The sequence below is a fragment of the Myxine glutinosa genome, chromosome 8 (genome assembly GCF_964187855.1).
Source record: "Myxine glutinosa chromosome 8, kmMyxGlut1.1, whole genome shotgun sequence".
Taxonomy (NCBI): Eukaryota; Metazoa; Chordata; class Myxini; order Myxiniformes; family Myxinidae; genus Myxine; species Myxine glutinosa.
The window spans coordinates 1486672-1513447 of NC_136268.1; the positions used below are offsets into that span (position 1 = coordinate 1486672).

At 46.1% G+C, this 26776-nt stretch overlaps 1 protein-coding gene across 1 annotated transcript in view; it reads left to right on the forward strand.

Annotated features, from left to right (window-relative positions):
- The window catches only part of LOC137433081 (ATP-binding cassette sub-family C member 9), a 221312-nt gene extending 214345 nt beyond the window's left edge, over positions 1 to 6967 (forward strand). Inside the window, exons 38-40 of the mRNA XM_078782848.1 lie at positions 1871 to 2004; positions 2697 to 2759; positions 3249 to 6967. Of these exons, the coding sequence (XP_078638974.1) occupies positions 1871 to 2004; positions 2697 to 2759; positions 3249 to 3383 (332 nt within the window). The 3' untranslated portion in view covers positions 3384 to 6967. The remainder of the gene's footprint in view (positions 1 to 1870; positions 2005 to 2696; positions 2760 to 3248) is intronic.
- Positions 6968 to 26776: the final 19809 nt, after the last annotated feature.

Consider the following 26776-nt stretch of genomic DNA (forward strand, 5'->3'; position numbering starts at 1 on the left):
AGGGTAATTCTGAAGGGTTCTAAAGGGTAATTCTGAAGGGGTATTCTAAAACGTTCTGAAGGGTAATTCCAGAGGGTTCTCAAGGGTAATTATAATGGGTTTTGTTTCGGCATTGCCTATTTCATATTAAAATGCCAAACTGAACCACTTCCTTCGGACATGGGTGCAATATTTTTTTTTATTACTCTGTCTGCTTCTCTGGCAATCAAACTAAATTGAAAATCTGGTCAAACTGGTCAAACAAGTGGAACATGTCATTCAATCCTGACAAATCTCACACTCTCACTTTGTCTCTCTGAAAAGACCGTCTGGACAACCCTCCCATCTACTTTCTCAACAATCCTCTCAAAGAAGTTCTGTCACTCAAGCTTTTGGGTCTCACTATCTGCCATGATATTTCCTGGGAAAACCACATTTCAAATCTGGCCTCTAAAGCCAGTCGCCGACTGGTCATCATCCGTCATGCGAAGTCCTTCCTTGGCATACCTGAGCTCCTCACCACATACATGGCTTTCATCTGCAGCTCAATGGAATACTGTTGCCCCCTCTGGGCTGGTGCTCCTTCCTCACACCCAGCTCAGCTTCACGCGGTTGAAAGCAAAGCTTTCAGAATCATTGGAATCTCCCGTGATGAAGCTGATTCTGAGGGACTTTCTCTCTCTCACCACAGGCAGGTTGGTGGTCTTTCTGTCTTCTACCGACTCCTCTCCGGTCTAGCTCCCCCAGCTCTATCTGTGCTCTGTCCCCCAAATATTCCTGCAGGACGCACACGATCTGCCAGTAACCCTCTTCTGATGAAACTGCCAAAATCAAGACTCTCTGCTGACCTTCACTCTTTTCTCCTGCCTCTGGAACAAACTCCTTCACTCTCTTCAATCCCTCTCCTCCCTCCAGGTCTTTAAAACAGCTGTTCACCACCATCTCTCATCTTCCCCCATCCAAAACCTTGATCTTTTCTACCCCCGTTAAAACACCCCAAATCCGCCTCTTTAAATCCCCAACTTCTTTCCTGAAATTCCTAGAAGTGTTAATTTGCTTTATACCGTGTGCCCCTCCTCCCCCAGCCCTCCCCCTTCCACAGATCTACCAACGTCCCTGTTCTCTGCCGTTGTTGTGCTCGTGTGCTTCCCTCTCTCCCCCTCTTGTCTCCCGCTCCCTTCATAAGTGAAGTTTTATGTGTCAGTGCATGTTTGCATGTTCAATGTATTAGCTCTTACACGAGCCTCGATTCTGTATTCCAAAAAAAAAAAATCATTCCAGACTGGAAATTTACTATTTTAAAGACGTCATAGATGACACAAACGACAGGCACGAATAATTAATGTAACATGTTAAATAAGATGGTGTAAAAGACTCTGCATCAATGGTGGTTTAACTTCCGAACAAGTTTTTTTAACAACCTTTGAAAAGCACAAATCGTTTTTTTTTTGCACTTTCAAAAACCCTTCTGCTTAGCAGTACTTGGACAAAATATTACAGCATTTTACATCATCACGACCAATCAAATTTGCCGCACGCAGACCTCACCCACGTCTTTGTTTCTCAATCCTGTACGGGTTAAGAAGTTCTGTTGAATGAACTCTCGAGTTCCTTCTTTCCTTTTTCTCCATACGTCTATGTCCATTGTCCATCCGCCCACACAATTTTGTTTTGGATCAGACATTTTTCCTCCATTGGTTCAGAGTCCAGTAGCAACAGTCACAGCTCTACCGTAGGGGTACCCAATGACCGAATCTAATAGTTTGTAACATGTAGCTCGTTGTTTAAGTGAATATGTTGTGATTTTTATTTGCGTTTGACTATTTCCACAATCTACCTGACTGTTGCACACCTTCCCGACTGCTGTGTTCCTAAAAACACTTGTCTGCAGACGCCATTGTTAAGGAAAATGGAGAGAACTTCAGCGTGGGGCAGAGGCAGCTATTTTGTCTTGCACGCGCATTCGTACGGAAAAGCAGCATTTTCATCATGGACGAAGCGACTGCATCTATCGACATGGCTACGGTGAGCCAGGCGTGTTCCAGACACCTTTCCTGGCTATTCATAAGTACACGTTTGGTTATTCTTATCAATTCAGAATTCGGGGAGATGGTTGGTGTGGGGGGGGGGGGGGGGGGGAGTTAGGGAAGAGGAGATGATATGTCCAGGAAATAAATTGCAATGACAGACAAGAATCTTCTGAAAGGCTATAGCCAATAGATGTTGCTAGTTAAACTTTGTTCAGCTAAGGTTTTAGTCACTTAATTAAACAAGAACAGCCCTCGGCGGAGAGCATGTATCTCTGCCAAGCTAAACAATGATAGGTCGGATCTGCATCTGGACCATCTGGACTCAACTCGTCCACAATGTTTTGAATTATAGTGTTACATATCCGTTTTGGCCCCATCTCCCGATGGTGAAGAATCAATTAAAAACGCTCATATCCGGATCCGGATTCAGATCTTCACCAAAATCGAATCAATTCGTCCTTGTCCCACTCCCAATCTGTCCACCAAGTTTCGGCCAAATCTGTCCGTAACTTTTTCAGACATCATGCTCACAAACAGACAGGCAAACAGGGGTGAATACATAACCTCCATCCACCATAGGTGGCGGAGGTAATAATTCACCTTTCCTTGCGTCTCTCGATGCTCAACATAAGAATGTCCTCAACATTATTTTGCTGTGCTCCATACTTTCTTGTCTCCATCATGCAGGAGAATATCCTACAGAAAGTGGTGATGACTGCATTTGCAAATCGCACCGTTGTCATTATCGCGGTGAGTCTGGTGCAAAGCATTTGGTCCTAACCACACACGTGTACACAGTACAGACATGTACAGCGAGTGTATAGAGTGTATGTAATCTCCATTGGCAGATTAATATATATTTTTTTGTATACAAGATCGAGGCTCGTGTATAAGAGCTAACATTAATCACAAAAAGACAAACTGAAACATAAAACATAAGATAAAGGGAGTGGGAGATAAGATGGGGAGAGAGAGGGAAGCACACAAGTAGAACATTTGAGAGCAGGGACATCGGGAGATGTGTGGGAGGGAGTGGGCTTGGGGGAGGTATAAAACACATGGACACTGCTAGGACTTCCAGGAAAGAATTCGGAATTTCAAAAAAGTGGATTTGGGGTGAATTAACGGGGGTAATCTGGACCATTCCATGAGTCTTGCAGCTTGTCCGACAGTTTCAAAACGTGCACTGTACCATCATTGATAAGGAATTGGCATTGAGCAGGTCGCATGTTCTTTCAGCATCGTGTGCACACAATCCTTACGGCGGATCTGGTGATGGTTCTCCGACGTGGAAGCATCATGGAGTTTGATCAGCCAGACGCACTTCTGAAAAGTGACACCATGTTCGCCTCCTTTGTTCGTGCCGACAAATGACATGCCGGTGGCACGCCTGTTGAGCACCCGGAGGGACCATTTTTACAGAATCGTGGTTGAATGGCTCCGGTAGACGGTCTTCGATAAAACTTTTTCCCAAGATCCTTTGTCCATATAATGGGATTGTAGGAGTATCAGAGCATTTAGGAATATTTTAAAACCACGTGGATTTCAGTCTAAACAATTGTCACCTTCCTCAAGAATTTCCTCTTTGGACATCAAGGGGAGACGAGTTCTGTTTGTTATTCCTTTAGGTGATTGAAATAGCACATTAAATAAAATAAACTGTTAAACATGACGGAGATTAGACAGAGACGTGCCTAGAGATCATGCACTACCACATGCTGTAGTTTTACTGTTATGCAGACTGGTTTTAAGTATTGTTGAGGAAGCGTTTTATTTTATAGTAATATTTCATGTTCCATTATTTTTAACCGACATGATATGATAACCATGTCAGATACTCACGTACCAAATGATGCATTTGCGACGAAGCACACTGTAGCTCCGGTCCACGTTGATGAAAAGGCAGGGGTCTCTTGTTGTGAGTTTCTGCAACTTCCCCAAAGTTGGGTAGGTGTACATTAGAATATGAATATATATATATATATATATATATCTGTAGGATATTCTCCTATATTCATATTCTAATGTACACCTACCCAACTTTGGGGAAGTTGTCATTCCCCCGGCATTCCCCCATTATATATCCGGCAACGGTTCATCGAGAGCAGGTTTATAATCACTTATAACATCACTGCAGCACGTCCATGGTTGCCTTTGAGACAGACGGGTATCAGAGGGTACAATGTGTGTGCAGACTATTTTCAATGTAATGAGTGCTGTTGGGAAGCCATAATTGTTGTTGATGCAGCTTCGTAAGTGAACCTTCCAGCTGTAATCATAGGAATTTATCCACACATCAAGGTTGTAAGTCTTTCCGAAAACAACTGCAACAATATCACCTGCGTCACCCGATAAAGATCAGGTAATTTAGACTTTAGTAAACCATCAGGTAATTTGGACTTTAGTAAGCCATCAAGAAGTTTAAGTTTAAAGCTGCAGTAAAAATTAACCCAGGAGTGCACCTCTGCACTGATGTGCCAAATGGCCGCATGTCCTTGTTTGAAGTCTTACACCATCGTGCGATGACTACTTGTATTCAGTGTAGTCCTGTGGTGACTGCGGACTCTTTATATATTAATTTTAATTCTGCATACGGAACATAAATACTTAACTGAAACTGGTTCGCTTCCTGACAAATAAATAAATCTTATTCCAATGTGACGTGGAAGGGCCGAGGCTAAGCCAAGCGAGGGGATGCTTGATCGGCCAGAGTGGCGTTATTTTTTGTTTTTACATCGATTTGATTAAGATTGTAATTGTGACATTGACCGACCACCTGTTACAATTGAAAGAGCAATCAGAGATTGCAGACCCTCGCCAGGATGTGTTTTCAGTGGTTTTTAAGGCTTTTGTGTTAAAAGAAATATGGCGGCCGAATCACGTGACTGATGACGTCATCATTTTTTTTCCTCCACCAATTTATCCCTAGATTATGCTCAAGAAATTTCATCTTGATCGGATGAAGTTTTTTTAACTAGTCGAATTATGACGTCATAATGGAGGCACCTACGACATCATCATTAACAGATGTTATTCCACATGGCGAGTTCTTTACAATGAGCCATGTCTCAATTTTTTTCTATGCAGCGCTTTCAGAGATATAGAGGTGCAAATTTTTTCGGTTTTTTCCAAGATAGCGGCCGAACCACGTGACCGATGACATCATTAATTTTTTTCTCCACCAGTTTATGTCGACATGACGCTCAAGAAATTTCATCCTGATCGGATGAAGTTTTGTACTTGTCAAATTATGACGTCATAATGAAGGCACCTGTGACACCTTCATTAACATATTTTATTCCCCATGGAGAGTTCTTTACAATGAGCCATGTTTCAATTTTTTCTATTCAGCACTTTCGGAGATATAGAGGTGCAAAGTCACCTATTCAGCACTTTCGGAGATATAGAGGTGCAAAGTTTTTCGGTTTTTCCAAGATGGCGGCCGAACTACGTGATGCATTTGAGGCCTTGCATAATCGGGTCAAATAACTCGTGACTAAATCCCAGTCCAATATACAATTGCTGATGAAGATTGATTCATTTTAGGTGTTTGTTAATAGTTGAAGCCGACTTGTGTGACGTGTTAGAGGTTTTCATGTCACAAAAACCAGTCACGACTTCCTTTTGCTCGCACTTCCTTGAGACACATGTAGGGTGATTATCTGGAAAAAAACTAGGTTAGAACTTGGTTTTGGGGCCTCATTTAATTTAACTTTGAAAACATTCTAGCTGTGACTGAACTTGCTTAGTGTTAACACCACTCTTACCACTTAACACCAAGTAACGTCAAAAGGTCAACGGTTTCGTCCATTTGACGTAAATATACTGAAGGATTTGACGTAAATATACTGAAGGATTTGACGTCATGCTAATAATCCTTGGCGAGTTACAGAGACCCTGGAATTCAGGCGGTGTATAAATTAGAAATGACACTCCTCGGTTGAGTTAAAATGATTTTATCGGATCAGGCTGCAGTGAGTGAAAACCAGCACAGTGAATTAAGTAATATGTAACGGGAAGGAAATAATGCTGTCGTTCAACAAATAATTACATTACTACCTGTATATCATTGCCAGCATCAATAACGTCGACCGCGACAAACACCGATGAGGATTTTAAGCACAAACGAGAAGTGGTTTTTTGTAGAACCTATATTAGACCAAACTGCCTTTGTTTAATAATATATCACGTGGTTGTAAACGTCGGGAAAGTGTACAGAAAAAGGTGTACAATAATTAGGGATCATGTGTTCAGAATTATATACAACCGGATGTTATAACCCTCTGGATGTCTTGGCCAATGCTGTACATTGGTTGGTATGTGATGGAGATTTTACATTATTAATGTTTGTTCTTGGTATTGTAACAGTTTCAAAACTAATGTCAGCTCCACTGCCTTCAAAGATGCAGATAATGGAACGAAAGAGTAGTCGCCGATGTAAAACAGGGTCACCTGGGAGAAAAAGTGTACATACCCAACCAACACAACACCGTTGGTCCAACGAAAGTGCTGACGTTGCTCCAACGTTGGCCCAACGGTGTTGTGTTAGCTGGGTAAACGGACAGGTGGACTGGAGATCAATAGCCACACGTCCTCGGTCGCTCCTGCGGCTCGTCGCCTATTGTTACCTATACTACCTGTCATGGATCCTCCCACTCATTGTCCTTTTCGCATCACAAAATGAACCTCGCCGGGCCGAATCCTGCTGGGTGCAGTCAATCGCTTTTGCTGCTTCAAATGGCATTGCTGCTGCCCTTTTTTAACCTCCTTCATATTTGTTCCTGCGTCTCCATCTCAAGTACACAGTGGGATCCAGCTGGGAATGACACGGTTCCGTTCTAGTGTGGGAATGATCTCCCCACACTGTTGGTGAATACGAAAGCACAGCAGCGCTATAAAGATGTTTGCAAATTTTGTTATGTTTTTTGTTCTTTGCAATAAACGTTTTTTTGTTTGTTTGCGTATTCTTCATACAAATTCCATTCCTTTAACTCTTCAATGGTCCTGCAAAGAAATACTGATTGAATGGAGATCAGTTGTTGCATGTCTTCAGCTTGTATAAAAAAATGTGTTTGTTTAGGGAGGAGGAAATGATGAATGTAATACAGAGGGATTTCCCTAACTTATGAGGGAACAGTCCAGTTATTAATTAATTACTTATAATGTAATTAATAATTATCCATTAAATGGCCATTATATTAACTTGTGAGGTACCCGTGCTATGCACAGGTGGGAGGCCGGAAGCAAACAGGCAATGCAGATACGGCGAATGCTAAAGCATGAAACCAATAAATTCCACATTCCTGTAGCACCCTCAGTCGCACGTCAGACATGGACAGCAAGTTCGTGAAGGACTTCCATGAAAAACGTACCCGTTCGCAAACAAATGGGTACGTTCACGTATAGAAACATCGATCGGTGGGTCCGTGGCGAATCTGCATATGGCGATCCGTGAAGTTCACGTTTAGAAAGTAGAACCATCACGGCATGTCGTCATTTACTTGAACTCGATATCTATTTTTCTTTCATTCCAAACAACATATCTCCAATCACAAAATAAACTTTTAACAACATTGTTAATGTTTCCTTCATAGTAAAAACTACCAAGTCAACAGTTAAAAGGATTTTGAGCCGATAGGTGTTATGGCCTTGGCAAGATCGATGGAGACAGCGATCTGTTAGCTTATACACCACCCAAATAGCTATGTGGAATTCTCTCAAGCAGGGATTCAACCCATGTCCTTACAAAAGGTCTTTGTCCGAGGTCACAGAGTCCGATCCGTGCAGCCGTGCAGCCGTTTGTGTGGCACCCGGGAAAATAACGTTATGCGGGAGTCCAAACCTGAAAATGCTGGAGGCCAAAGCTGAAATTGGAAAAACAATATCCCCTATTTTACTCCAGGAGATCCCAGGATTACCCACCCAAAATATTGTTGCGATCGGTTCAGCCGTTTTTGCGGTACCTTCGAACGGACGGACAGACAGACAGACGGACGGACATTTGGTGAATTATAGTAAGATTATAATGTAAAAGTTACCAGTAATTGAGAGAATCTATATGTCAGAGGTGAGGAAGAGCTTTTAGAGTTGTAGGTAATGTCCTACAACATTATTAAAAAATTATTTATCAACTATTAATTGAATTTAGAATTAGAATTTATTAATTAAATGTCCATTATATTAATTTATCTATCTATAATTCCAGTAATCTCTGTGTGTTTGTTTGTTTGTACGTTTGTCTGTGACCGCTGTTTCTCGACAACCACGGGTCCGATATACTTTAAACTTGCCAGGTATATTGCTGGGGACCCGAGGATGTGCCTTTTCAAGGTTTCATATTAATCGGACAATTACTTACCGAGCTATGTCCAAAAAACGATTCAACCAATCAGAGAGCAGCGAGCTATCGCGTGTGCCGAACGTGGCGGACACACTCTGCCTCGGATGGCACATTTGAGAGCGTATTCATTTATTTCACGTTTGCAAACTATGTTGGCGCTATGTTGGCGTTAAACTATGTTTTAAAACTAATAAAAACCCCGGGGGGGATTGTCACTGTACTCGCAAGCCGTTCGCCGTTCGCTTTGGCGTTGCGAATGGACCAAAACATTTCATGCACCAAACCATTTCATGTAAAGCGTTCGCCGTTCGCTTTGGCGTTGCGAATGGACCAAAACATTTCATGGACCAAACCATTTCATGTAAATAGAGGGGGGGATATAATTTTAGATATAGATATAGTACGGGCATGCCCTAGTAATGTAAAAGTTACCAGTAATTGAGAGAATCTATATGTCAGAGGTGAGGAAGAGCTTTTAGAGTTGTAGGTAAGAGTGGGATAAGTAAACAAGCAGGTATAGGAAAGCCAAGACAAGATAAAGGTCCAGGACCAGATAATGTGCATCCAAGAGTATTGATGGAGGTGACTCAGCAGATAAGCGTGATATTAACCGATATCTTTAACAGCTCATTGGGTCAAACCTGGACCCACTTCCCCCCCCCCCCCCCCCCCCCGTAGACCCTTTTATACTTTGATTTTCTTAGTGCCGTGAACAAACTTAGGTACATCATGGGTGATTAAGGTTATGGTGAAGTTTCATCGAAATTATTTGTGTAGTTTCAGAGGAAAAAGCAAATTCCTATTTTGGGGTGTCAAACCTGGATCCACTTTGACCCCAGTAAACCCCCTTAGACCCTGATTTTTTTTAAATGCCGTCAACAAACTTTGGTACAGCATGGGTGGTGAAGGTTGTTGTCAAGTTTCATCAAAATTGTGTATGTAGTTTCAGAAAAGAAAGCAAATACCTATTTTGGGCGGTTAAACCTGGACCCAATTTGACCCCCCGTAGACCCTTTTAGACTTCGATTTTTTTAATGCCGTGAACAAACTTTGGTACATCACGGGTGATGAAGGTTGTGGTAAAGTTTCATCGAAATTATGTGTGTAGTTTCAGAGGAAAAAGCAAATTCCTATTTTGGGGGGTCAAACCTGGATCCACTTTGACCCCAGTAAACCCCATTATATCTCGACTTTTTTTTAATGCCACGAACCAACTTTAGTCACAACACAACAAATATCATTGTGCCAAATTTGGTCGCAATCCCATCAGCGGTTTCAGAGAAGAAGTTTCAAGTGTTTACGGACTGACGGACGGACAACGTGCCATCGCATAAGCTCCCCTGAACTTCGTTCCAGGTGAGCTAACAATAGTTTTTCTGCAGAATAGACAGCGATAGGACCAGGGGCCATAACCTGAGAGTAAAGAAGGAGCGTTAAGCACTGTGCCAAATCCTAGAGGGTATCCACAAACATTGTGGAAAGAGTCAATGGATATATTGCAGGACTTGTAGGTAGCTTGTGGATGGGTGATTGTCCAGACGTGTACTGATTATCATGTCTGTGAGAGGTAGAGGGCCTTATCAAAACGTGAATGTGTTCTCGGTGTCTGTTCCTTCTTAATCAATAAACTTCTTCACCTATCTCCTTCCCACACCCTCTACCTCCAACCCCGACAAAAAACATCAATAACGCCAAAAACACCCTGTTGATGTCCCTGCACTCGTGACATCACTTGTCTTCCTACTGTTCCCACCCCGGCCACTCCATTGATTCCAAGTCGATAAACTGATCAATTGGATCAAAGTGTAGTTTCTAATGTCTCTTGGCTTCTGCTACACCATTCCAATCGTCATGTGACTGTTTTACCGTGAAGCATGGCTTTACCGGTTTTACCCACCAATCATCGTTTTCCATTCACAGTGCTTTTTACACTCTTTGATCTAGTTTCTGAAGGCGAAAAGGTGTTTTCTTTTATTTCTCGGCCGATCTTCATCGAGAGAGCATCACATCACTTGGAAAGGAAGAGATTTGGCGACGAGGATGGGAAAGATTTGGCGACGAGGATGGAAGGACTCACGACCACGGCCTTGCGGTGAGCTCAACTCTAGTTTCAGTCAAATTTGGAGTTATACCTAGCGAAGTATCACTTTTCTAGGGACGTTGTCGATTCTACTTCATCACTTGAATTTTTTTTTACCAGTGCTTGAGCTAGCCAAAAGTGTTCTCATACTCATGGACATTCCACGTCTTCCCTGAGGAGTTTGTCTTTAGGCCTCAAATTTGCGAGTTATTTAATCTTCTCCATACTGTACACCGTTTGTTTCATATCACGAACCCCGGGTGGAGAGGGTTTTATTATGAACTTGAAGCGGAGTGAACGTTTAACACCCCGCGCGCGAGAAGCAATTATTGGTTCACTCTGTCTATGATCGAGGACCAACTTGATTTCAATTGAATTTTATATTTTAAACGTCAATCAGATCATAAATCTTCAGTTTAGCAGTACTTTGGCTCTGAATTTGGCAAATTGTACAGAATATTGACCTGATCGTGGCAGTGTCCATCCGTCAAAAAAGAAGAAGAAACCTTCTAACCCACCGTGTTTAATTCAAATGGGTTCTAAAGGGTGATTCTAATAGGTTCTAAAGGGCGATTCTAAATGGTAATTCTAAAGGGTCTTGTTCTTTCAAGGATTTACCTAGGTCATATTGAAAATTCCAAACTGAACTGCTTCATTTGGATTTATTTTACTTTTACTCTGGCTTTTACAGATAATAGCTTTTACAGGTGTGATTTCTTTTACTGTGTGTCTGTCTGGCCGTCAAAGAAAATAAAAAATAATTTCAAAAAGGAATCTTGTTTTTGAGGACGTCATAAGGGACACAAACAACAGGCACGGATAACTAATATTGTAACGTGTTAAATATGGCGGTGTAAAAGACGCTGCATCAATGGCGGTAAACTTCCGAATGAAGTTTTTTTTTCTTTCTACAAACTTCAAAAATCTTTATTTAATGTCAATTTAATTATATACTTGAACACTGTATGACACAAATTGCCTTTTTAGCATTTTCAAAATCTCCCATTTAGCAGTTCTTGGACAAAATATTACGCCATCTCGACCAATCACTCTGTCAGCGTCGGGGAATGTCGGCATTAAGAGAAAATCTCAGCTCGTAGGAAATATAGATTGTGCTCGGAAACGCAAAGCACGAGTTTAAAAGATCTTTCACATGTCCCTTTTTTCTCAACCCTGCGTGGGGTAAGGTGTTCTATGAACTATCTAGTTACCTCCGTCACCGAAGGTGGATGGATGTTATGTTTTCATCCGTCTGTTTGTGAACAGGATATTGCAAAAGGTTACGGATGGATTTGTATGAAATTTGGTGGATAGCTTGGATGTATGTCAAGGACGAAATGATTCGATTTTCGTGAGGATCCGGATCTGAGAAATTTTTAAGTGATTCTTCACTATTGAGAGATAGTGCTAAAACCCAATATATAGCACGATATCTCAAACAAGTACAAAAAGTTTTAATTAAAACAAAAGCCGCGTCGATGTTACACAATGCCTAGATGCAGCTGTGCCTATAACGTCGATGTTATAGGCACAGGACATTCCTATTGATTCGATTACTTGATGTTATTTTGGTGCAAAGTGAAAATATATCTCGGCAATTTCCCGTGTGTGGCGACGAATTTTTAATATATCTCGGCCTTTTCCCGTCTGTTATTTCAGGCGGTGTATGACTGACCATGCCGCGATATAAAAAAAATATATCTCGGCAATTTCCCGTGTGTGGCGACACGTGAACGAAGCTATGCTCCTCTCTCCACATTATTTTGACGACGTATAAATTAAATATTTCATCGTGATGATTGTCATCAAATGGACGAATTTTTAATATATCTCGGCATTTTCCCGTCTGTTATTTCGGGCGGTGTATGATTGACCATGCCGCGATTTAAACAAAATATATATATCTCGGCATTTTCCCATCTGTTATTTCGGGCGGTGTATGACTGACCATGCCGCGATTTAAAATATATATATCTCAATGGACTTGAAGTTACAGGCCTTTGAGAATTCATTTCGTTCTATAAAGGGCAACTTTCATCGGATTTTCTTCCCGTTTTTTTTCAACCGAGTCTAAAACTATGTTAGCGACTGTGAAAAATGAAATGATATATCGAATTTGATTTGAAATAAAACTGTGTGAGAGAGGAAGACACCACGGGCCTACAAAACAGGCCTCAAAGCTATGCGAGTTAATAAAATGGTGGATATTTGTTTATATGAAGCCTCTCCCAAAATGGGTGGAGCTATGGTTCCCAGAATGGGTGGAGCTTTGAGGTTTTGTCTTCTCTGCAAGAACAAGAAGAAGAAGAAGAAGACCAAGAAGAAGAAGAATAACAACAACAGCAGAGGGCACTCTATGACCAGCGTCTGCGACGCGGCTAAAAATTGTGGATGGATTCTGCAAAACTTGGTGGATAGGTTGGTTTTGTGACAAGGAAGAATTGATTAGATTTTAGTGAAGATCCGAATCTGAGGATTTTAAAAAGTGATTCTTCACCATTGATAGGGGAAAAACGATATATAGCACGATATCTCAAAACATTGTGGACGGATTTTTGACGAAGCTTGGTCGACAAGTAGTGTATGTGACAAGGATGAATCGATTAGATTTTGGTGAAGATCCGGATTCGGATCCGGCTACTAGAATTTTGAAAGTGATTCTTCACCATAGGGAGATTGGGCCAAAAACGATATATAGCAGGATATCTCAAAAAATTGTGGACGGATTTGGATGAAACTTGGTGGACCGATTGGGTGTGTGACAAGGACGATTCGATTCAATTTTGGAAAATATCTGAAAATGGATTCGGATACAATAATTATTTAATTTTTAAGTGATTCTTCACCATTGAGAGATCGGGCGAAAAGCGATAAATAACATGATAATTCAACAAGTTACGGACGAGTTATGACTAAACTTGGTGGACAAGTTGGTTCGGTGACAAGAACAAGCCGATTAGATTTTGGATCAGGTCCGAATCCAGATCCGGCCTTTCAGTGGGATACAAAACGAAACTGTTCATCCTGGTAGAGGTATGCTCTCTACCGAGTGCCGTTCCAGTTCCAACTGTTCTTCAATCCATGTAATAGATAATGAATAGGAAGAATTGTATTTATCATCTTCGCAATTTCTACAAGTTGATGAAGTGCAGGTGTGATGGGCCCAATGTCCTCCTGTGTCCAGTCCCTTGTACATATTGTATTAATAGGTGCGTGGAAGAAGAATGGGGTTGATGTTTGCCAAAAGATTTCACACACAGCCTTTGATATGGAACAATTGTTGGATGATTGGGTATTTCAAGGGCTCCGCAGACATTCCCGGCGCACGTGCCACATCAGAGGAAGGTACCGTACGCGATGTGCGTCATCGCGAGTATGACGTCAGTTCTGTTTATACAATGTGCAGTCAAAGCAGTGAGTCAGCTCGACTCTTTTTCCATTCATTTTTCTTTTCACTCTCTGTGAAGTTCCAGGTGGAAAACGTCGTCAAATTAAACGGGATAAACGGAATTGATCATTTCTTTTAAAGTTTAAATAAGAGCTAGTACACAAAGTAAGTAATGGGAAGGTTTGAGATCGATCAAAGCACCAAACTTGTGTAAAATCAATCTTTATCAACTCTTCAAAATAAACCCATGAGTCCATTATTAAACTTCAGCAAGCTATATCCAGTCCTGAAACATACCTGGGGGCAAAGGTGAGCAACGTCACCTCAACCAGGTGCCTCGATCACGTGGTCCTCAAACATCCGCCTTCAGGGACACCTCCATCAGTTACACCTGTAAAAACAAAAATTCCATTGAAATAGTAAATAAATCGAGTTCGAGTGTCGTTTTCAGTTGTTAAAGACAAGGGCAGGTAATTTAAAATGGACCTGGAGTGTTAACCATCACTGCGGCTCCTGGCAGGCATTTCGTGGGCTGCGGTTAGTGCCAAGGTCTAGTGCGGTTAGTGCCAAGGTCTAGTGCGGTTAATGCCAAGGTCTAGTGCGGTTAGTGCCAAGGTCTAGTGCGGTTAATGCCAAGGTCTAGTGCGGTTAGTGCCAAGGTCTAGTGCGGTTAGTGCCAAGGTCTAGTGCGGTTAGTGCCAAGGTCTAGTGCGGTTAGTGCCAAGGTCTAGTGCGGTTAGTGCCAAGGTCTAGTGCGGTTAATGCCAAGGTCTAGTGCGGTTAGTGCCAAGGTCGAGTGCGGTTAGTGCCAAGGTCGAGTGCGGTTAGTGCCATGGTCTCGTGCGGTTAATGCCAAGGTCGAGTGCGGTTAGTGCCAAGGTCTAGTGCGGTTAATGCCAAGGTCTAGTGCGGTTAGTGCAAAGGTCTAGTGCGGTTAGTGCCAAGGTCTAGTGCGGTTAATGCCAAGGTCTAGTGCGGTTAGTGCCAAGGTCGAGTGCGGTTAGTGCCAAGGTCGAGTGCGGTTAGTGCCAAGGTCGAGTGCGGTTAGTGCCAAGGTCTAGTGCGGTTAGTGCCAAGGTCTAGTGTGGTTAGAGCCAAGGTCTAATGCGGTTAGAGCCAAGGTCTAGTGCGGTTAGAGCCAAGGTCTAGTGCGGTTAGAGCCAAGGTCTAGTGCGGTTACAGCCAAGGTCTAGTGTGGTTAGAGCCAAGGTCTAGTGCGGTTAGAGCCAAGGTCTCGTGCGGTTAAAGCCAAGGTCTCGTGCGGTTAGAGCCAAGGTCTCATGCGGTTAGAGCCAAGGTCTAGTGCGGTTAGAGCCAAGGTCTAGTGCGGTTAGAGCCAAGGTCTAGTGCGGTTAGAGCCAAGGTCTAGTGCGGTTAGAGCCAAGGTCTAGTGCGGTTGGAGCCAAGGTATTGTGCGCTTAGAGCCGGAGTCTAGTGTGGTTAGTGCCAAAGCCTAGTGCGCTTCGAGCCGGAGTCTAGTGTGGTTAGAACCAAGGTCCAGTGTGGTTAGAGCCAAGGTCTAGTGCGGTTGGAGTCAAGGGCTAGGGCGAGGACAACATCCTCTACAACTGGTCTTGTAATTGATTCCTGACCGGACATGCTGTCATCCTGGGTCTTCACATGCAGGTCCATGAATGAATGGTCTGTCCTTCGGAGGAACGTTCTGTCCTTCGTTCTGCTAGGATTCGTTGATAGACATGAAACATCTCATGGTATCCTTCGCGAAGAGCCATCATGGTGCGCCGGCCACCCTGGCCAAATGCAATGTCCTGCTCTGTTTGTTTTGCGCTTCCTTCAACTGCTTAAGAGCTCTAAAATAACGTAGACTAGTGTCGCCATCTAGTGTTAAACCAAAAACCGAGACGAGGATCCAAATATCATGGGAGTGTCACCATCACGTGACGTATGTAACCACGCCCACAGCATGCTGTTTTTTCTGTTGTAAACTTTTAGGGTCTTGTGCTGTCATCGTTAGTGACGTATATAAGGACTGTGAAGCGCATCCGCAGTGTCAAGGACTTTTGCGACTTGCCAGAATTATCGTGTTTTTGCAATTATTGATCGTACAGGGATTTAAATAATTGTACAAAATCCGATAATTATCATACGTCTGCTATCGGACACCGAGAGTCAAACCACAATTTAATAATAGGACGTTGTGGTGCTGCGCACACACGACTCGATTGCCAGAGAGGTAGGCCACAACGCGTTGATACAACAAGAGTCTTCATTCAGAGCTCGCACTTCAGCACTGGGCGGGCTCGAGCTTAGAGCCCGCATATACGTCCCGAGGCCACGCCTTGCCCCCGGGCGTGGCCGATCGGTCGAAAGGCGGGGCATGCATTTCAGTTCCCCGCCTGGATGCTCGCGCCACCCACTGGTGCGCGGAATTATTGCCCCTTGTGCCCGCCACACGCGCCCCCCCAGAATTCCCGCGCACCTGAAGGGTGAGCTTGTGGGGAAGCCGGATGACCCGGCCGAAACGCCCCCTGGCGATGCGTGCAGGGCTGGTGGGTAGCGGGACTGAGGGGTGCCGGGGGTCTGACCACCGGGGGGCGGCCTCGACGCGGAGGCAGAGCTGCTTGCGGGGGGGTGGTCCAGATCAAGGTGGGCCAGCTTGAGGCGGTCCACTGAGATACGATCTGGGGCACCGCCGATGTCGACGGTGAAATATTTGTCCCCGGTCTCCAGCACGCGGAAGGGCCCGTCGTACGCTGGCCGTAGCGGTGCCCGGTGGGCGTCGTGCCGGACGAAGACGTACTCCGCCGTGCGAAGCTCCGGGGCGACGTGGGAGGACGGGCAACCGTGGTGTGCCGTCGGCACCGGGGCGAACCTCTGGGCGGTCTCCTGCAGGGTGGAGCGCTATTGCGCCGCGGACCAAGGAGCCGTGGAGTCGGGGATAAATTCGCCCGGTACCCGCAGTGGTTGCCCGAAGACCAGCTCCGCCGAGGACGTGCGCAGGTCGTCCTTGGGCGCCGTCCTGAGGCCCAGCAGGACCCAGGGGAGCCTGTCGGCCCAGCTGCCATCGCGGAGGCTGGCCCGGAGCGCGGCCTTCATCGAGCGATGAAAGCGCTCGCACAGGCCATTGGCCTGGGGGTGGTAGGCCGTGGTGCGGTGCAGTTGGATGCCGAGCCCTTGCGCCACCGCGCCCCAGAGCTCCGAGGTGAACTGGGGGCCGCGGTCGGACGAGATGTCCGAGGGGGCACCGAACCGGGCAACCCAAGTGGCGAGGAAGGCTTGCGCCACATCAGCCGCAGATGTCGCCGCCAATGGCACGGCCTCCGGCCACCGTATGGTGCGGTCCAGCATGGTGAGGAGGTGGGTGAACCCCCGCGAGGAGGGCAGAGGTCCCACCAAGTCAACGTGGACATGGTCGAACCGACGCTCGGGCACCGTAAACGGGGCCAATGGGGCCTGGGTGTGGCGGTGGACCTTTGCGTGCTGGCACGCGAGGCACGTCCTGGCCCAGTCGCGGACGTCCTTGCTGAGGCCATGCCAGACGAACTTCGCCACGACGAGCTTCTGGGAGGCCTTCGTGCCCGGGTGGGACAGGCCATGGATGGCATCGAAAACCGTGCGCTGCCAGCCAGCGGGCACGATGGGGCGAGGCTGGCCGAGGGAGACGTCCCACAGGAGGGCCGCGCCTGCGACGTCGAACGGCACCTCCGTGATGCGGAGGCCCGTGATGGCGGTCCGCAAGGCCTGGACGCCGGGGTCGGCGGTCTGGTCCACCACCATCCGGGCATAGTCGATCCCGAGGTGGACCGCATGCGCGACGGACCGGGAAAGGCAATCCGCCACCGGGTTGTCTTTACCCGCGACGTGACGGATGTCCGTTGTGTACTCGGACACGGCAGAGAGGTGACGCTGCTGCTGTGCCGACCATGGCTCAGCGACCTTGGCCATCGCGAACACAAGGGGCTTGTGGTCGACGAAAGCCGTGAACGGGCGGCCCTCGAGCAGACGGCGGAAGTGTCGGACCGCCAGGTGGAGCCCGAGCAGCTCGCGGTCGAAGGTGCTATAGCGACGTTCGTGCGGGCGAAGCTGCCGGTTAGAAAATGCCAGCGGCTGCCAAGCACCACTCACCCACTGCTCGTGCACCTCGCCCACCGCGTAGTCCGACGTGTCGGTGGTGAGGGCGATCGGTGCATCGGGCGCCGGGTGCGCCAGCATGGTGGCGTTGGCCAGGGCCAGCTTTGCGCCCACAAATGCCGCGACCATCGGCTCCGACCAGGCGATGTCACCTTTGCCCGGCTTGCCCCGGAGGGCCTCGTGCAGGGGGCGGAGGAGCTGGGCGACGTGGGGCACGAAGCGGTGGTAAAAATTTACCATGCCCAGGAACTCCTAGAGCCCCTTGATCGTGCGGGGGTGCGGGAAATCCCTGACCGCCTCCACCTTGGCCGGTAAAGGGATGGCCCCGTGCCTGGTGATGCGGTGCCCCAAGAAGTCGATGGCGGCGACGCCGAAACGGCACTTTGCGGGGTTGATGATCAGGCGATGCTGGCCCAGGCATTCGAAAAGCATGCGGAGGTGGAGAAGGTGCTCCTCCCGGGACGCGCTCGTGACTAGGATGTCGTCCAGGTAGACATAGATGAAAGGTAAGTCGCGCAAGACGCTGTCCATGAGCCGTTGGAACGCCTGGGCCGCATTCTTCAACCCAAAAGGCATTCGCAGGAACTCAAAGAGGCCAAAAGGGGTGATGACTGCCGTCTTTGGGACATCGTCCGGTTGGACGGGGACCTGGTGGTAGCCCCGGATGAGGTCCACCTTGGAGAACACGGTCGTGTTCGCCAACCGGGCGGAAAAGTCCAGGATATGCGGGACCGGGTAGCGGTCGGGGGTGGTGGCATCATTGAGCCGGCGGTAGTCACCGCACGGCCGCCATCCTCCGCCGGGCTTCGGCACAATGTGCAGAGGAGAAGCCCAAGCGCTGTTGGAGCGCCGTACGATCCCCAGCCGTTCCAGTGTGGCGAACTCCGCTTTCGCCATGGCGAGCTTCGTGGGGTCGAGTCGGCATGCCCGGGCGTAGACCGGCGGCCCGACCGTGTGGATATGGTGCTCCACCCCGTGTTTGACGGCCACCGCTGAGAAGGTGGGCCGCGTGAGGGCCGGGAAACTGGCGAGGAGGCGGGTAAACCCGTCCGCTGCCGGAAGCGTGCAGACTAACCTCGCCGGGAGGGAACCTTTCAGCAAGCCGCTTGGCAAGCCGCTCGGTGAGCAGCTCAGCGAGCTGCTCAACAAGCCGCTCAGCGAACGAGCGAGTGAGCTGAAGGTTTCGGCCTGGACGAGACATCTGCGCTTAATGTCGACCAACAGCCCATGCGCACATAGGAAGTCCACGCCGAGCAGGGCCATTGGCACGCTGGCGGTAACGAACGACCATTGAAAGCGCTGCCCTCCGAACCGCAGTGAGAGGCAACGCTTCCCGAATGTGCAGATGGGTGTACCGTTGGCGGCAAGCAAAGCGGGGCCCCGGCCCGCGGCTTGCTTGTCGGACGTGGAGGCAGGGAGGACGCTTACCTGCGCTCCTGTGTCGCAAAGAAAACGGCGCCCGGACAAGGTGTCCGTGATGAACAGGAGGCTGCCAGAATGGCCGACGCTCAGGGCCGCAAGTGAGCACCGGCCCGGTCGTTTCCCGACCCGTCAAAAGAACACGGCGGGCGGCACGTTTTAGCCTTGCGGCCAAACCTGGCATGGTAGTAGCACCAGGTTTGCGGCGGTGGAGGCCACGTCGGCCGTGCCGGCGGCGGTGGTGGTGGCGGCGGCGGTAGTGGGCGGGGCGCAGCAGCGGCCACGAGGGAAACCGGGGGCGCTGGAGCTTCCGCACCGGGAGCCACTACGGCAGCACCGTAAACCGACCGTGTGTTGCAGGCCGCGAAAAACTTGTCGGCCTCTCCGGCCAGGGCGCGGGGTTCCGTGATGTTGGAACCGGCCAGCGCGAGGCGCACCTGTATCGGTAGCTGGCAGAGGGAAAGTGCACGGAACAAGAAATCCGGGCGCTGGTCCCCAAGCAGAGACAGCATGAAATCCATTCGGACGGATGGTCGTGTGTCGCCGAGGGCGGGAAGGTCCAGGAGGCGGTCGGCACGTTCGATCTCTGTGAGCCTGAATGTGGCGAGGAGGAGACGTTTGAGTGCCTCGTACTTGTGGTCACCCGGCGGGCGCCAAAGGATGGACACGACTCGGGCGGCAGTGCCGGGCCCGAGGGCAGCGACCACGTGGTAGTACCGGGTCTCGTCCGCCGTGATGCCTCGGAGCTGAAATTGAGCTTCGGCCTGCACAAACCAAATGTCGGCTTGCGCTTCCCAAAACTCCAGGAGTTTGATTGCGACGGCGTTGGTAGCCATGGCGCGTTCGGGGGTCAGCAACGGCTGAACCAATCGGGGTCACCAGTGTGGTGCTGCGCACACAATACTCGATTGCCAGAGAGGTAGGCCACAACGTGTTGATACAACAAGAGTCTTTATTCAGAGCTCGCACTTCAGCACTGGGCGGACTCGAGCTTAGAGCCCGCATATATGTCCCGAGGTCACGCCTTGCCCCCGGGCGTGGCCGATCGGTCGAAAGGCGGGGCATGCATTTTAGTTCCCCGCCTGGACGCTCGCGCCACCCACTGGTGCGCGGAATTATTGCCCCTTGTGCCCGCCACAACGTGCTGCTTTCTTGCTTGACACTCAGAATTTAAAAGAAGCTTTGATGGGCTGAATGGCCTCCTCCTTCGTCAAACGCTCCTTGATATGGAATACTTATTTATTAAGTAAACAAGGAGAAAAGGACATTAAATGTTATAACCCCCGTGGTTTTAGCAATTTTGCTGTACAGAGTTAAAGTCTGTCAGTCAGCCATCTTTGGTTAGATTACAAAACAAAATATTCTGCTTATGTATGCTCTCGTGTATTGTCTTACTGCCAAGTTTGAACAAAATCTGTCCATGCACGTCCAATAAATGGATGGGGACACGTTTAAGTAACAAAATGGCCACCAGTCGGCCATCTTGGATCTGATCTCAAAAGCAAATAACGTGCATATGTCAATCGTCATTCAATGGCGTCACTAGGGTTGGTGTCACCCCGCCATGGACCTCCACACGTACCAGACCATACAGAATCCTTAGTGATGTTTTTTGAACTAATGTTACTCGTAAATCGTAATTCCCGTATAACACTGAATGTAATGGTAATAGTAGTGACATAAACAACAAGCAAAATTAAAATTACACCTTTAAATTACAATATCGTACGCACAGCCTAAATGTATTTACATTTACATCGTTTCATGTGGTTAAAGTGAAAATTCGGTAAGAAAACAATAGAATTCGAAGTAAAAACGTTTAAGAAATACATCAAAATATGTTGATTTTAACGTTAAACTTTATTGTTACGTGAGATACATTAACGGATTAGGTTTGCATAATCAATAACAGCCCCAAATAATGTAGAACTTGTAGACAAATGCATATGGAAATATAGTCATAAATGAAATACCATATTAAAATAAACAGGAACAAATACACAAGCATTTCAGCACTTGGTGAACATCTCGACTAACTCAGAACTTTCCTTTCCTGGCCTTCAAAGCTGAGAACTTGTGAATCAGTTCATCGAAATCAATGCCTTTCGCCAACTCACTTTGCGATAATATCGCAAGATCGGAAAGCCTTGACTGTCCCAATGTCCCATGGTAGATCGCACATGAAGCCACAGACACACAGATCGTCAGAAATAATTTTAGGCTTAGTGAAAGGGTTGGGAGAGATTCTACGAAGTCCCATTCAGCTGTGAATGTCGAAACGTCTAATGTTGCGCAATCTTTGGCTTCTTCCAGATCAATCTCTGCTGTCAAGACTCTCTGCTCACCTTCACTCCTTCATTCCTCTTTTCTCCCGCCTCTGGAAAAACTCCCTCACTCCCTTCAATCCCATTCCTCCCTCCAGGTCTTTAAAACAGCTGTTCACCACCTTCTCTTATCTTCCCCCATCCAAAACCTTGATCTTTTCTACCCCCGCTAATATCACCCCAGATCCACTTTTTTGAAATACCAACTTCTTTCCTGGAAGTCCTTGGTGTCTTTGTGTTTTATACTTCTCCCACCTCCCCCCTTCCCACGCCTCCTCCCCCCAAGCCCTCTCCCTCCCACAGATCTCCCGATGTCCCTGCTCTCAAATGTTGTGTTTGTGTGCTTCCCCTTCCCTCCCCATCTTGTCTACCGCTCCCCTTTTTATATACTTTGTTTGTCTGTTTGATTTGCTTGTGTGATAAATGTTAGCTCTTTCACGGGCCTCGATTCTGTTTAGGAAAAAAAAAAAAAATTGGAATGGACACCTTTAACTCTTCTTCAGTGGCAGATATGAGACTCTTCACTTGAACAGCCTCAAACATGGCTGCTACTTCCTTGATGGCTGTAGATCTGATCTGGAGTTCAGAATGAAAGCGATCAATGCACTCAAGCATCGCCCTCTTATTTTCTTCTTGCAGAGTGCGTCCAGCATCGCTTGCCTGCTCCCCTGCCATCCTCTTCGTGAACCTGGCTCTTCTCTCTACTGCAATTCCATATTCGTCTGATTTTAAAAGCACCTGTTCAATTGCATGCTCCACAAGGTACCTGCGCTCCTCGTGCAGAAAAAGTCTAAGCGCCTCTAGCTTTGTCACCACATTGTCGAGAGTTAAGCCCTTAGTCTGCAGGTACCGCTGTGGAAGATTAACTTCCTGAAGTACATCACACCAGAAGTACAGGTAGCACAGAAAAGTGAAATCACAGACAGCAGGCAAAAGACCTTGTGCTGCTCCTCTTGTGTCCAAATTTTCATGTGGATCACAAAGAGCTTCAATCGCAGCCACAAGCTTATCAAACTTTTCTTTAACTGGCTTCACTGCATCATGATGAGCACTCCAGCGTGTTGTTGATAGCCTTTTCAATGACACTCCAGTATGGTCAATTAACACATCCCATCGATTGGTGGAAGCAGCAAAGAAAGAAAACATTGTCTCAAGAGTTCCAAAAAATGTCACACACGATGCATTTTCAGCAAAAGAGTGCTGACCGCACAAGTTAAGCGAATGGTACACACATCCATTAAAAATAGCTTTCTTGGTCTTTCCCTTGAGAAAGGCTTGTACACCTCCATGGATTCCAGCCATAGTGGCAGCATTATCGTAACCTTGAGCGCGGCACATCATTATGTCCAGACCATCACTTTCCAGTTTTTTAAGAATGTCAGAACTGAGGTCAGCAGCTTTTTCCCCTTTAAAGGAAAAAAATCCGAGAAATACTTCTTTCACTTCAACTTTCCTATTGTTGATTTTTACATGTCTGATCACTTCGGACATCTGGTCAGTATGTGATATGCCAGGTGTGCTGTCGAACATGATCCAAAAGTATTTCGCAGACTTTATGTCCATGACAAGCTTCTCCTTCACATGATTTGCCAGGGCACTTATCAACTCATTCTGAGTTTTTGGTGCAAGATAAGAGACAGGTACTTTAAGTTTACAAGTGCTGCGCTTTAATCTCATTAGGTGCTCTTTCAGCACTGGATCATATTTTGAAAGCATCTTAGTACTTCATTCTCAAAAAAGTTATTGATATAGGTTCACAAATACTAATTACCACAATATTGTAGCTAAAACACCAGAAAATTTGACAAAAGCAGCGACTATAAAAACACCAGCGGCAACGAAAACAGCGCGTGCTTGTAGCGCGTGCAGCCGAAACCACCTGATTCGAAGTGTCATTGTAATTGCGTAATAATGACCGCTCTGACCGGAGCGCATTAGAAGGTTCAAAAAGTAAATTAGCATAGAGTTCTAGCCTTGTATGTACAGTCACGTGAAAAAGTAAGTACACCCCATGTAAAGTTTTGACTTTTTCAACATATTTCAACATACAGCTATTTGATCTTCATTTCAACAATATTTATAGATAAAGGTGATATAATATAACAAATATCATGAAACATTTACATTTTGTAGTCCATTGTATAATTTAAATAAACATAAATGCAAATTTCGCATGTGGAAAAAGTAAGTACACCCTTGGCTCTAATAGGTGGTATTGCCATCTTTGGCAGAAACAACCTCAAGTAGGCATTTCTTATAACTGTCTATCAGTCTCTGACATCGACTGGGAGAAATTTTTGCCCACTCGTCCATGCAGAATTCTTTCAGCTGTGCGATGTTTGAGGGGTTTCTTGCATGCACAGCTCGTTTAAAATCCCCCCACAACATCTTAATGGGATTTAGATCCGGGCTTTGACTTGGCCATTCCAGAACCCTCCATTTCTTTCTTTTCAGCCATTCCTTTGTGGATTTACTGGTATGTTGAGGTCATTGTCATGTTGCAAGGTCCACCTTCGGTTGAGCTTCAACTTTCTGACAGATGGCCTCACATTATCCTCAAGCACCCTCTGGTACAATGAAGAATTCATAGTGGATTATATGATGGTGAGCTGCCCAGGCCCTGATGCAGCAAAGCTGCCCCAAACCATAATATTTCCACCACCATGCTTTACAGTTGGTATCAGGTTCTTGTGGTCAAATGCTGTCTTTGGTTTTCGCCAAACATGTCTTCTGGTACTGTGGCCAAATAGCTCTACCTTTGACTCATCTGCCCAGAGCACATTGTTCCAGAAGTGCTGGTTTTTGCCGAGGTGTTCATTGGCAAACTTTAGTCTTGCCCTGATGTTATTTCTGTACAGCAAAGGTTTCCTCCTGGCACACCTCCCACGTAGATCAAATTTGTGCAGCCTCTTTCTAATGGTAGACTCGTGCACTTTGACATCAACAGTGGCAAGAGCTACCTGTTGGTCCCGTGATGACATTCTGGGGTTCTTAGAGACTTCTTTCAGCAGCTTGCGGTCTGCTCTCAGGCTGAACTTGCTGGGGCGGCCTGGCCTGAACAAGTTGGCAGTTGATTGGAATCTTCTCCACTTGTAGATGATCTCCCAGACCGTCTAATGATTGATTTCAAATTGTTTGGAGATCTTTTTAAATCCCTTCCCAGACTCGTAGGCATCTATAACCTTCTTTCTGAAGGCCTCAGAGAGCTCTTTTGATCTAGGCATGGTGACGCCGCACACTTCAACAACAAAGAGCAAACCAAACTAAATGTCTGAGGTTCAACTAAGACAGGTTCCTCCAAGATCCTCTCTAACGATGTTCAAATCATTTGCACTTGAGCTGGTGCACCTGATTCTAATTTTAGGTATTTGAAGTAGTGATAAATGTAGGGGTGTACTTACTTTTTCCACATGCGAAATTTGCATTTATGTCTATTTAAATTATACAATGGATTACAAAATGTAAATGTTTCATGATATTTGTTATATTATATCACCTTTATCTATAAATATTGTTGAAATGAAGATCAAATAGCTGTATGTTGAAATATGTTGAAAAAGTCAAAACTTTACATGGGGTGTACTTACTTTTTCACGTGACTGTATATTGATACATGTAAGCTGGGCTTACGGAAAATGTTTTTATTGTTATAGCTAACTACAGGGATATTTTAATAAAAATTAATAAATTTCTGCTGAAACACTGCAAAAATTTGGTGTCACCCCCTCTGATAGTGTCACCCGGTGCGGTCCGCACCCCCCGCACCCCCCTAGTGACGCCATTCATTATCTGTGTGCAAAGTTGGAGCAAGATCGGTAAATGCATGTCCGAGAAATGGTTGAGGACGTGTTCACTCTCTATTCACCTTCACTCTTTCATTCCTCTTTTCTCCCGCCTCTGGAACAAACTCTCTCACTCTCTTCAATCCTAACTCCTCCCCCCCAGGTCTTTAAAACAGCTGTTCACCACCATCTCTTATCTTCCCCCTTCCAAACCTTGATCTTTTCTACCCCCGTTAATTCACCCCAGATCCACTTTTTTGAAATACCAACTTCTTTCCTGGAAGTCCTAGCAATGTCCAGGTGTTTTATACCTCTCCCACCCCCCCCCCCCCCCAAACTCTCCACCTTCCGGTGCCTCCTCCACCCAAGCCCTCTCCCTCCCACAGATCTCCCGATGTCCATGTTCTCAAATGTTGTGCTTGTGTGCTTCCCTCTCACCCCATCTTGTCTCCCGATCCCTTTATCTTGTGTTTTATGTGTCAGTTTGTCTTTTTGTGATTAATGTTAGCTCTTACACGAGCCTCGATCCTGCATACAAAAAAAAAAGAAGAAAAAAAAGTCAACAATTAGATGAAATTTCTAAAATCTTCAATTTTCATCCTATTGACTAAAAGTTGGGCAGGATTTGCAAATCAAGCAACTTAATTCAAGCACCAATTATTTTTCAAGTCTAAAGATCAAAAAGGTCAACATGCGCCAAATTTCTAGAATTGTCAATTTTCATCCAATTTACTTGAAATTTGAAGAGGATTTGCATACTTGGTCAATGAATTCAACCACCAACAATTTTTTTGAGGTCAACATATGCCAAAAGGCCAACATATGCCAAAAGGTCAACATATGCCAAAAGTTCAACATAGACCAAAGGTCAATGACCTAGGTGAAATATCTAAAATCCTTAATTTTCATTCGATTGAATTTAAATTGCCTTTGCACTTTTAACGGTAGTCGGTAGGGCATGCTCAAGGCAACTCATCAACATCTACATCTACATCAACCTTTGTGTATTCAGCCTTGTCTTATTTTGTTCATAGGCCTTGTCAAACGCACTATTTTCAATCCTTTTTACGATTCGAGAGTCTCGCAAAACCGCGAATGAAACCCAATCAAAGACGCGTTGGATAACGAACATCACCGTCTCTTTAATTCAGCCCCTCTTTCCCTACCCTCTCAATCCTACAGTTTGGTTTTGTCACCATCTTTGTGTCATCCTCGCCTCTCGCCCAAATCAACAACATTGTTCAAATTCGCTGGGATGCTTACAGGTTTGTCACTCGGTGGAGGCGGACCCTGCCTTCTCCTGCGGAGGACATCGGTACACGGTACAGCGTCACCTGCCTTT